General features: G+C 42.1%; 1 protein-coding gene across 3 annotated transcripts in view; it reads left to right on the top strand.

Annotated features, from left to right (window-relative positions):
• Positions 1-13151, top strand: part of LOC121288856 (FYN-binding protein 1) — a 110359-nt gene that overhangs the window by 51867 nt on the left and 45341 nt on the right. For 2 of the 3 annotated variants that reach the window (XM_041207652.1, XM_041207651.1), the window contains exons 11-14: positions 1681-1741; positions 7692-7726; positions 10179-10227; positions 11551-11664. In XM_041207652.1, coding sequence (XP_041063586.1) covers positions 1681-1741; positions 7692-7726; positions 10179-10227; positions 11551-11664 — 259 coding nt within the window. The remainder of the gene's footprint in view (positions 1-1680; positions 1742-7691; positions 7727-10178; positions 10228-11550; positions 11665-13151) is intronic. The other variant, XM_041207653.1, reaches the window with a different exon arrangement.

Raw genomic sequence — 13151 nt, 5'->3', positions numbered from 1 at the left:
TAGCATTGCCATCGCTCAATCCCCCGCTATCAACATCCTGGGGATTACCATTAACCAGAAACTGAACTGGACTAACCATATATATACACTGTGGCTATAAGAGCAGGTCAGAGGTTAGGGACCCTGTGGGAATTACTTGCCTCTTGACTCCCCAAAGCCTGTCCATAAGACACGTCAGGAGTGTGATGAAATACTCTCCACTTGCCTGGATGAGCGCAGCTCCAACAATACTCAAGGAGCTTGAAACCATCCAGGACCCCATCCACAAGCAATTGCTCCTTCCACTACCAATGCACAGTAGCAGCAGTGTGTACCACCTACAAGACGCACTGCAGGAACTCACCAAGGCTCCTCGGACAGCACCTTCCAAATTCACAACTACCATCCAGAAGGACAAGGGCAGCAGATAGATGGGAACACCACCACCTGGAAGTTCCCCTCCAAGCCACTCACTATCCTGACTTGGAAATATATTGCCATTCCTTCACTGTCACTGTGTCAAAATCCTGGAACTCTCTCCCTAACAGGACTGCAGATGTACCTACACCACATGGCCTGCAGCAGTTCAAGAAGGCAGCTCACCACCACCTTCTCAAGGGCAATTAGGGATGGGCAATAAATGCTGGCCTAGTCAGTGATGCCCACATCCCATGAATGAATTAAAGAAAAACTGTAACAATGGATGTAAACCATGGAGTTGTGGGAAAAATAGAAATGTGCTTTGGAAGCAACTACACATTCAAGGACTTTGAAGATAAAAGGAAGGCTGGGGATGTGGCAGTAGTTTGCAAGGACAGTGGTGCAACTCACCATGGTTTCTTCAACAGAAGCTCCCAAACCTGTGACTTCTATCACCTTGAAGGACAAGGGCCAAAGGCACATGGAAACATTATCACCTCTAAGTCACACACCATCCTGAATTGGAAGTAGACTGCTGTTCCTTCATCGTCGCTGAGTCAAAATCCTGGAACTCCCTAATTGACAGCATTATGGGTGTACCTCCACCACATAGACGGCACAAGCTCAATAAGGGGGCTCACCAGCATCTTCTGAAAGCCGTTGGGGATGGGCAATAAATTCTGGCCTTGCCAGTGACGCAAATGACTAGATTTGAAAAAAAGTCAGGAGATTTTGACCATGTTTTATTGCAGGCACAAGAACCAGCATCATTGCATCAAAGAGGCAGCGAAAATATGCAAGAACTGACATGGATGAGGAGTCATTTTCTAATTTCGTCATGATTTGGAGACTGAGTAGAGAATACCACAAGGAGCCAAGCCTGATTATGTTCTACAATACAGTTACAATCCAAATGAGAATTGAGTAACAGAATTGAAATTTGCATGCAGTTTTATTATAGTGAACTTCAAGTTTAAATCCAATTGATTGGGTTCAGTGAAAATGTACTCATTTTTTAATTCATCCATGGGCTGTGGGTGTCACTGGCTAGGCCAGCATTTATTGTCCATCCTTCATTGCCTTTGCGGTGGTGGTGGTGAACTGCCTTCTTGAACCCTCTTGAATCTGTAGTGGATATTGGAAAGTTAGTTTTCCTTTTAGTATCTTTATTACTAATTTGTAACAAGAACTTAAAACCTAAACCCCAAAATAAAGATAATGTGGTAAATGGGGTTTTCATATTTTGCTTTGTGTGTACATCTTTGGTTTTCTTTTTAATAGGACCTGCATCATGCATTTATGATGACGCAATAAGCAATATGATGGGAATTCAAAAACCAAGGTGCGTAAATTGCCAGCATGGGTATTGCTTTCCTATGGTTACAGATAGGAGGGGGATTAATTTAAACAGCCCTGATTTCTGCACTCACTACCTTTCCATAAACAGAAAGGTGTTTTTGATTTTTGATTTCCCCCTTTATAAGTAGCGATGTACCTTCTCATACTCCTCAGATTTGAAGCGATCCAATCCTCTATTAATAACCCCACAGCAAACTTGAGATAAGGTAAAATAAGAGGGTTAGTTTATTTTACACACAAAACACGCGAAGGAGTTTCACAACGTCTGCTCTTTTTTGCATTCATACAATAAAAGAGGGATAAGGGAAAGAAAGGGGTTCAGGGCAAAGACCACGATAAAATTAAGAATTATGGTTTCACGTGAGTCCAGAATTAATAAGTCCAATGGTGTATTCCTTCAGAGGTTAATGAGCTGAAACCATTGCAGAGTGATCCGCTTTTCCAGAAGCAATGACTTCCACGAAAGGAGAAGGCAGGTAGAAATGAATTAGTCTTGTAGGCACAGATACAGATGTTCCAGTAGTACATGATGAGGGCCAGGCAGATTAAACCATGGCAGAGATCTTTGTTGCTACCTATTAGGTGGTAAATGGTAGACAGAGGCAGGCTGCTAGCCTGGAGTCCTGGTTCTCTTCTGAGGTTAAACAGTGACTGAGGATAAAACCGAAAAGCTCTATAATTAAAGTAATACAAACAGCTCAAGTTTTGTTCATGTGACGGTGGTTTCAGGTCAAGCTATTCAGCTAACGAGGCCCCTTGTTAAAATCCATTGTGTTTTGAGCAGGCATTGTGTAATGGTATTGTCACTGAACTAGTAATTTAGAGACCCAGGGGAATGCTGGAATATGAATCCAATAAAATTCTGGAATTAAAAGTCTAATGATGACCATGAAACCATTGTCGATTGTGGTTTAAAAAAACACAATCTTTAGGGGAGGCAATCTGCCATCCTTACCTGGTCTGACCTACATGTGACTCCAGACGCACAACAATGTGATTGACTCTTAAAATATCCTCTGAAATGGCCTAGCAAGCCAGTCAGTTGTATCAATCTGTTAAAAAGTATATAAGAAATGGAACTGGAGGGAATAGCTGGCATTAACCTAGGCACTCGAAACAAAAACGGCAAACTCAGGCTTGTCGGCCCTGCAAAGTCCTCCTTACTAACATCTGGAGGATAGTGCCAGAATTGGGAGAACTATCTCACAGACTAGCCAATCAATAGCCTGATATAGTCATAATTACGGAGACATACCTTATAGACAATGTCCCACATGCCACCATTACTATCCATGGGTATGTCTTGATCCACCAAAAGGACAGACCCAGCAGAAGTGGCGGCACAGTAATATACACTTGGGAGGGAATTGCCCTGCAGAGTCCTCAACATCAGCTCCGGACCCCATGAAGTCTCATGGCATCAGGTCAAACATGGGCAAGGAAACTTCCTGCTAATTACCACGTGCCGCCCGCTACTCTGCCCCCTCCCACCCTTCCCCCCCTCAGCTGATGAATCAGTGCTCCTCCATGTTGAACACTGAGGGTGGCAAGGGCACAGAATGTACTCTGGGTGGGAGGGGGCTTTAATGTCCATCACCAAGAGTGACTCGGTAGCACCACTACAGAGGGAGCTGGTTAAACTCTAAAGGACATAGCTGCTACATTGGGTCTGTAGCAGTTGGGTGAGGGAACCAACAAGAAGGGAAAACATACTTGACCTCAACCTCACCAAGCTGCCTGCCACAGATGCATCTGTCCATGTCAGCGTCAGTGGGAGTGACCACCACACAATCCGAGTGGAAATGGATCCCCAACTTAAATTGAGGATCCCCTGCATCATATTGTGTGGCACTACCACCGTGCTATATGGGATAGATTTCGAACAGATCTAGCAACTCAAGACTGGCCAACCATGAGGCACATCAGCATCAATAGAATTGTACTCAACCACAATCTGTAACCTCATGGCCCGGTATATCCCTGACTCTACCATTACCAACAAGCCAGGGGACCAACCCTGGTTTAAAGAGTGCAGGAGAGCATGCCAAGAGCAGCACCAGGTAAAGCTAAAAATGAGGCGTCAATCTGGTGAAGCTACAATGCAGGAATACTTGCATACCAAACAGTATAAGCAGCAAGTAATAGACAGAGCTAAGCGATTCCACAACCAACGGATCAGACCTAAGCTCTGCAGTCCAGCCACATCCAGTCGTGAATGGTGGTGGACAATTAAATAACTCACTGGAGGAGGAAGCTCCATAAATGTCCCCATCCTAAATGATAGGGGAGCCCAGCACATCAGTGAAAAAGATAAGGCTGAAGTATTTGCAACAATCTTCAGCCAGAAGTGCCAAGTGGATGATTCATCTCGGCCTCCTCGGGAGATCCCAGGCAATACAGGTGCCGGTCTTCAGCTAATTCGATTCACTCCACGTGATATCAAGAAACAGCTGAAGGCACGATACTGCAAAGGCTATGGGCCCTGACAACATTCCGGCAATAGTACTGAAGACCCGTGCTTCAGAACTTGCTGTCCCCCTAGCCAAGCTGTTCCAGTACATGTAAAACACTGGTACCTACCCAGCAATGTGGAAAATTGCCTGGGTATGTCCTGTACACAAAAAGCAGGACAAATCCAACCAGCCAATTACCATCCTATCAGTCTGCTCTTGATCATCAGTGAAGTGATGGAAGAAGTCATCATCTGCGCTATAAAGCGGCACTTGCTTAGCAATCACCTGCTCACTGAGGCTCAGCTTGGGTTCTGCCAGGGCCACTCAGCCCCTGACCTCATTTGTTCATTGCTGAGGTGAGAGTGACTGCCCTTGACATCAAGGCAGCATTTGACTGAGTGTGGCATCAAGGAACCTGAGCAAAACAGGAGTCGACTGGGGGTGGGGGGGGAAACTCTCTCTGCTGGTTGGAGTCACACCTAGCACAAAGGAAGATGGTTGTGGATGTCAGAGGTCAATCATCTCAGTTCCAGGACATCACTGCAGGAGTTCCTCAGGGTGGTGTCCTAGGCCCAACCATCTTCAGCTGCTTCATCAATGATCTTCCTTCCATCATAAATTCAGAGTGGGGATGTTCGCTGATGATTGCACAATGTTCAGCACCATTTGTCACTCCTCGCATACTGAAGCAGTCCATGTTCAAATGCAGCAAGACCTGGGCAATATCCAGGCTTGGGCTGACAAGTGGCAAGTAAGATTCGCGCCACACAACTGCCAGGCAGTGACCATCTCCAACAACAGAGAATGTAACCATCGCCCCTTGACTTTCAATGGCATTACCATCGCTGAATCCCCCACTACCAACATCTTGGGTGTTACTATTGAACAGAAACTGAACTGGACTAGCCATATAAATACTGTGGCTACTAAAACAGGTCAGAGGCTAGGAATCCTGTGGCGAGTTATTCACCTCCTGACTCCCCAAGCCTGTCCACCACCTGCAAGGCATAAGTCAGGAGTCTGATAAAGTATTCTCCACTTGCCTGGATGAGTGCAGCTCCAACAACACCATCCACAGCTTGACACTATCCAGGCCAAAGCAGCCCACTTGACTGGACCCCATCCACAAATGTTCACTCCCTGCACCACTTACGCACAGTGGCAGCAGTGTGTACCATCTACAAGATGCACTGCCGGAACTCACCAAGGCTCCTTAGATAGCATCTTCCGCATCCATGACCACTATCATCCAGAAGGACAATGGCAGCAGACTCATGGGAACACCATCACCTGGAAGTTCTTCTCCAAGTCAGTCACCATCCTGACTTGGAAATATACCGCTGTTCCCTCACTGCCGCTGGGTCAAAATGCTGGAACTCTCTCCCTAACAGCACTGTGGATGTACCTACACCACATGGACTTCAGCAGTTCAAGAAGGTAGCTCATCACCACCTTTTCAAGGGCCATTACGGATGGGCAATAAATGCTGGCCTAGCCAGCAACGCCCACATATCATCAGTGAACTAAAAAAAAACAACGTTGGTGAAGAGGAGTTACTAATAGCTCTGCCTTCATCCATAGCTGGCTGGTGCAGAGTCTCATCGACTATCGTTTGTGTTGGCTTGGCTAGAATGTTTATACAATGCAAGAAGTCTTACATTCCATCCCTCTCCTCCCTGTCCTATTCCTGGTGCCCACCTCCAGGCACCTAAACTGGCCTCTGCCTGTGCGAGAAACTGGATGTGGACTGGACAAATCTACTTGTCTTCCTTTAATTGGCTTCAATAAGGCTCTTAGTGAACCCAATTGGTTACCTCCCACATGTGGGCAGGTAACCCTGTCAGCCCTTGATTCTGCCTCAACAAAAATGGCCTGGAGGTGGGATGGAGCTGGGGAATTGGCATGCTGGCCTAAATATTTATTGCTCCTGCCCACCTCCAATCCCATTCCAGTGAGTTTGCTTATGGCAATGTTATAGAATATCAATTTAAGGTGTTTTTTGTTGTGTCAGTAGTGAAGGTAGCACTGGTGAGGAAATGCAAATAATTGTTGCCGACAGCACAACCTTTACTAATAGTCATTTGGTAGTACAGAACTTGTGTTGCTGAAAAAAGAAACATGTCAAAGCTTTTTGTCTTGCACTCGTCAGGACACTTCGCAAGAATACCAATATAAGGGGAAAACAATAATTTATACTATATGTGAAGAGAGTGCTGATTGGTTGGCCAGACAATCAAAGTTACAGTTGTGAATTTAACAACAGCACATAATACAAGTGTGGTAGTGTTGCCACCAATGTTCTACAGTCCAACTCACAAGAATAAATGAATAGGATTCCAGGGTACTGGAAGCTAAAGGCTACACAATTAATGCTACTTGAGGTATTCTTGCATAATGTAATGGCAGTGGTAATTTTTAATAGCATTGAAAATGAACTTTTTGAATGAAATTATTAAAGCGAAACATTTCTTAATTTATTGATTGAGGAAATCTTGGATTTGATGAAATAGTATGATTAGAAATTGCAATTAAGGCATATGCACACAAAATTGTAAGTTACAACAGCCAGAGATTGATTACCATAATATTTTAAAGGCACATTGTCTTCAATCAAAAAGTGCTTGGAAGCAAAAGCCTGCTATATACACTTCAATGATGCAAATCACATTAAAATCCAAACAACATGCTCATGGCTCAGAAAAGTTGTGCCATGCAGACAAGCAGGCCACCCTGGTTTCAGCCATCATCTGTGATGGCGATTGATCTCTACCAGGTTATTATTTGTGTTGTAATTGGCTTCAGTGCCGCAGTACAGAAGGCAAAAAAGACTCTTGTTCCTGCTTGTGGAGGATAATTGTGTGCATGTTGTCAGGTGATGGTAAGACTTGGACTGAGATTTCAAGACTGCTGTAGTTGAATAAAATTTGACTCTGAATGGCTACTAGCAGAGGTATCTGTGGACCTGTACCCCAGCATAGAGTACCTTTAGGAGAGTCAGGAGAATTGATGAGAAATTCAGGGGATTGAGGAAGCTCCCAGCACAGTTGTTTGTGTTGCATGCTGTCCCTCTCCAAACAAAGGAAATGCAGTTTGCTAAACACCTTTTCATGGAGTCTAGGCCCATTTTAAATTAATAAGAATAACTAGGATTTTATTAATTGGTAGAAGATGAAAAGGAGAAAGTGCTGTACAGTCTTGCAAAATGTACAATTTTTCTGATTTTAAATATGAAGAATGCATGATCACAGAACCTAAAACTTATTGCGGAATCATAGATTTTCATGTAAAGTATAAGTTTGATTAAATTCAAGTTAGTTTGGCTTTTCTCAATTTGTTGCTCATTAATGAAGTTTTATAATGGACTTTTTAGGATTATAAAATATAATGCCTTTAATGAAGAAAATATATGCAAGACCGCAAAAAGTACAGTTTCTTACTTTTGTCTCTCTCTATTCTGGTCATGACCGACACAATCAAAAGCTTTAGCAGTTCACAGAACCATTTTGCTGATGACGGTAAGTTCAAAAGATCCTCTGTTGAGTGACACACCTCTTAACATTTAATCATATCTTAACTAGGGCATCATTGAGCTGGAGAGCTGCTCTGAAGTGTAGCTGACCACTTTCATTAGTGGAGCAGTCCTGGGAAGCAAGAGGCCTGAAATGGCTGTTGCCAGAAAATGTAATGGTGAACGTCCAAAATAAAGACTTCTCCACAGCAACTTGCGTTCATGTAACTCATTTTAAAGTAGAAAAATTCACAAGTGCGTCACAGGGAAATAATTTAAAAATGGATACAGAACCAAAGAGAAAGATATTTGAAGGGATAACCAAAAGCTTGGTCCAAGAAGTGGATGTTAAGGAAGGTGTTGAATGAGGAAAGGGAAAAGGAAAGGTGAAGGGGTTAGGGAAAGAATTCCTGAGTATGGATCATAAGCAGGTCAGGTCACGAGAAATACACAAGAGGCTTGAGTAAGGAATGAGGATTTCAGGGGTGATTGTAGGGCTGGAGAAGGTTAAAAAGATAGGAAGGGATGAAATGATGGAGGGATTTAATGCATGGTTGAATAGCTTATATTTGATTGAGGTTTCAAATGCTGAATTCAGCCAAGCTGAACTTCAAAGTCCATATCCCATCAGTCACAAAGACTATCACTGTAATCATCTGCTTCTCCCCTAACTCAGTAGATCTGATGCTGAAACTGTCATCAAACAAAATCAAATACTCTCTAGGTCAGCCATCCCTCTGTCATTCACTTCAGTTCAGTGAAAGCTCTGCTGCACATATCTATTGAAGTCCACTCATCCATCATCCCTGACCTCTCTACATTGGCTCCCAGACTTGAGAATATCAAATTTAAAACTTCTTTTGCTTGCATTTAATTCTCTTAATGTCCTTGCATTTCCCTATCTCTGTAACCTCCTCCAGCATTAAACCCCTCATCGTGAATTTTGTTCCTCTAACTCCAATGTCTTGTACGTCAACAGCCCCCACCACCACCACCACCCTCCCCACCACCCCGCAACCCCTTGTCTCACGTTGTGTGACAATGTCTTAAACTCCCTACACTCCATCCACTGCAAATCCTACCTTAAACCTCTCCACTTCCCTGTCCTTCCTTAAACCCACTAATAATTGGTCAACTCTGCTAATATTTCCTTTGATTTAACATCACTTCTTTCCTTATGCCTCTGCAAATGCTTTGGGACCACTGTCTGTATTAAAGGTGCTACATAAATGCAAGTTGTTGTGGTACTTCCAGGATCAATGAATTTAAAACTCTCATTGATCTACATATATGGCCATTTAGTTTTGTTCCAGATTGCAGCCAAACGCTACATAGATAAGCATGATACTTTGTGCTAGATCTGGAATTTGTCTTGTGCAAAAATATCTTAAGCCCGCATTTGCTTGGAATATTTTGAATTGCAAACTAAGTAACTGTTTTCTTAAATTAAACTTTGAAACTTTGTAAATTGATTAAGATTAGTTCTTTCCATAAAATTCTGCCAGACTTGTATGATAATATGTAGCTTTTTAACATTGTAAAATATACTATGTCAGTTCACAGGAGCATTATCAACCAAAATGTGACACAAGAGGAAATTGGAGCAGATGTAGGTTTTAATGAGCATCTTAAAAGAGGAAAGAGAGGCAGAGAGGTATAGCAAGGGCCTTGACGATGAAGGACCAATATCAGGGATGCTCATGAGGCTGAATGAAAGGAGCGCAGATATTTTGACAGGTTATAGGATAATGTCAGAGGTCAGAGAGCACAAGGCTGATAGGTGAATGAGGCTTGGTGTGAGTTAGGACATGGGCAGCAGAGTGTTGGATGACCTTAAGTTTATTAAGGGTAGTATGTGGAAGGTCAGCTGCTGTGTGTTAGAATAGTAAAGTCCAGGGGTGAAAAAGGCCTGGATGAAGGTTTCGGCAGCAGATGAACTGAGGCAGGAGCAGAGTTGGGCGACGTTATGGAGGTGGATTTATGCGACCTGAGCAATGGCACAGATTCAACATCAGACTGTTGCTTCGAAGAAGGATAGAGTCGATGGCTAGAGTACAGAGTTTGTGGCAGGGACCAATGACAATGACTTTAGTCTTTCCAATATTTAGTAGGAGAAAATATCTGCTTATTCAGTACTGAATGTTGAACAAGCAAGTCTTGACAATTTAGCAGCAGTGGAGGGATCAAGAGAAATAGTGATGATGTAACAACGCTAGTCATCAGCATACATGTGGAAACTAATGCTGTATTTTCGGATGGTATAATAGAGTGTAAATGTCCAAAATGTAATGTCAGTTTTGATGTTGATATTGAGTTAATTAAGTGATAATTTCTTCCCATTGGCCTACAGACTCTCCCATACGTTCAGCTTAATGCAGTTTACAGTTTGTAGCTGTCCATATTCTGTTGTTCAATCCTTTTTCCTGTCAGACTTACTGTATATATCATTTTTGTTTCAGAGTCATTACATGAGCAAGTGTATGATGATGCAGAAACAAGAAACTCTGAGTAAGCATTTTACATTTATTTCTCCATTGATTTGGATAGCAGACACACTCTGTATAAAGATTCTGAGGGCTGGCACTGAAGATTTCCTCACTGAAATTATCTTAGCTTTATGAAGGAGCACTGCTTCATCCCTGGAAAAGCATCTGAGCATTAATTTCTTAGGGAAAAATGTAAAAGATTTGAACAAAATTCATGTATTTATAATCCATTTTAACATTGAACACATCATAGCTGATCTTTATCCTGCTCTCTCCCAACTGTTTCATCATTATAGTAGGAGCCATAGATAGACTGTGGCGCTGGTTGAATAGTTCAATAAATTTAATACCTTTTCAGGCTTTACTTAGTTTTTCAATCCTCTGATGCATGTAAAACGAGTATCCTGTCTTAAAGTGAAGAGGAATCTTAGTTTGCAAGGGCTTATCAGTGCTTACCATGCTGTTTTAATATCTACTGGTTGTTAAGCATTGGAAAGGATCAACACTAGGTAGTAGGCTTCCATTTCTTATGGTGCTTGACCTCCATGGGTTGCTTGTGATATGCTGAGATCAATTATAATATCAAACAAAGATTAAGGATTAAACATGGGGCTTTTGTCTGGTCTGAATGCAACTTACACGTAAGTTTGTGCAATATGTTAATGGGTATTCCCCATTTTCTATCTAAATTAAATAATTCTCAAATTTAAAATTATGTTTCATTTCAGACTAGCAATATTTGTATTCTTTCCTCCCTGAAGTCACTGACTCACCTTTCAGCACATTGACCTGTCTCATTGTGTAGGTTTGCACAATGAATGTTCTTGTTGTACCTGCACTGATGGAGGTGGAGCAGTATTATCACACCTGAACTCAACTTTATCTGTGCTGTATCCACTTTCACTTTCCATCAAAGGTCTCTTGATGATAGCTGAAATTGGGTGATCTGATTGGCTGTTTTTCCCCCTCAAGCCTGGGACACTGAGACTAGTAGTAGCCCACTGCCATCCAGTTTAGATCAGCGAAGAAGTTTCACAGTCTAAGCTTCAATCCTTAATGTATGGAGTTAGCTTATCTCAATAGGGAAACAGTTGGGTTGCTTCATTCTACCTTAGCCCCACAAGTACGAAGGATAAACGCCAGCCATTATCTTAGCTTGGGATCGCTATTCGTTGAATCATGTTGAAGAGTGTAGGTACGTGGACAATGTTCATGGACAAGATTGGGCACAGCTGTTATAATCCGAGCTATCTCCAAATACTCCTATTCATGTTCATAGCAAAAAGGCATTTTTCTCAGGGATCCTAAATGTAGCTCCGTGTTAATGTTCCTCACATCTATCTAGGACCCTTAAAGGCCGAATGAAAGAATTGGGAAAGCTGTTCAAGAAGGAGGTTGGTGATGGAGAAAGGGAGAAGAAGGTAAAAATGAGAAAAGAAAAAGGACAAGATCATCTCAGGTACTTATAACAAGGGCTCTTTATAAGCTGTCTCATTTTATCAATCTATATATGCCTTACCTCACCCAGTGTGTGTGTGTATGTGTATATATATATATTATATATATATTATTTTCTCTATGCATTCTCATTTTGCATGCCTGCTTTAGTTTTTTAGTTCGCTCTCAGGATGGGAATTTGCATCTCTAGTTTCCCTTGAGAAGTTGGTGGTGAGCTGCCACCTTGAACGACTGTGTTCCATGTGGTGAAGGTACCCCCACAGTGCTGTTAGGAAAGAAGTTCCAAGATTTTGACCTAGTGACAATGAAGGAATGATGACATATTCTCAAGACCAGAAAAGTGTTTGACTTTTGAGAGAATGGTGGTGTTGATAGTTTCTATGCACTTTCTGCCCTTATCCTTCTAAGTCATAAAGGTTGCAAGTTTGGGAGATGTTTAGAAGCCTTTACAAGTTGCTGCAGTGCATCTTGTAGATGGTGCACACCGCTGCCATTGTGTACCAGTCGTGGAGGGCATGAATGGAGGTGGTTAAGTGCTTTCTCTGTTCCTCCATCTAATCTCTCAATCCATACAAAAGAGAAAACTAGCTAATTTATAGCAGCAATTTCCTCTTGCAGTGCAATTTCCCAGTTGTCTTTTTCTAGTCTACCTTATATAGTTGGCAGATCTGACATTTAGTCTGGTACGCTCCTTAATGCATTCTGTATCTGAACAAGCTCAATATCATCTTCTCTCAGAGGCGTTTATTGTGTCCAATTACTGGATAATTGAAATTCAACTTAAATAATTGTGACATTTCAAATTTGATTTTGCATGTTTCTCTTGAACATACTCCTGAGACGATCAGCAGAAAGCATTCCTAATATTTCTAACAGTACTTCATCAGAAAGAAAGCATTTTTAATTATCAGTTCTAGTTACTCACTGAAAAAAAATTATTTTGGAATGTATCAAAGCTAAAAGAATGGGTAAGTATTAATTGTTCAGTATTAATTTTTTAAAATGGATTGAATGATGCAGTATATTGGCGAACAATTTTTTTGCACCTTTGGGATTTAGGTCTGAAATAGCTCAATCCAATGGCATGAGAGAGTATTCCCCCTCTGCTGGTTATAGCGATCCTACAGGAAGTAAGTTTAATCAATCCCAGTTCTACTAGATGTAAAACAAAAACAGAATTACCTGGAAAAACTCAGCAGGTCTGGCAGCATCGGCGGAGAAGAAAAGAGTTGACGTTTCGAGTCCTCATGACCCTTCGACAGAACTTGAGTTCGAGTCCCATGAGGACTCGAAACGTCAACTCTTTTCTTCTCCGCCGATGCTGCCAGACCTGCTGAGTTTTTCCAGGTAATTCTGTTTTTGTTTTGGATTTCCAGCATCCGCAGTTTTTTTGTTTTTATCTACTAGATGTAGCCCACATTGTAAACCTGCCCATAATGTGTTTCAGTTGTCACTATTCAGAGAGGCAACAACATTCACATGGTGGGA

Source organism: Carcharodon carcharias, chromosome 16, assembly GCF_017639515.1.
Source record: "Carcharodon carcharias isolate sCarCar2 chromosome 16, sCarCar2.pri, whole genome shotgun sequence".
Taxonomy (NCBI): domain Eukaryota; kingdom Metazoa; phylum Chordata; class Chondrichthyes; order Lamniformes; family Lamnidae; genus Carcharodon; species Carcharodon carcharias.
This window is presented reverse-complemented; position numbering and strand designations above follow the sequence as displayed.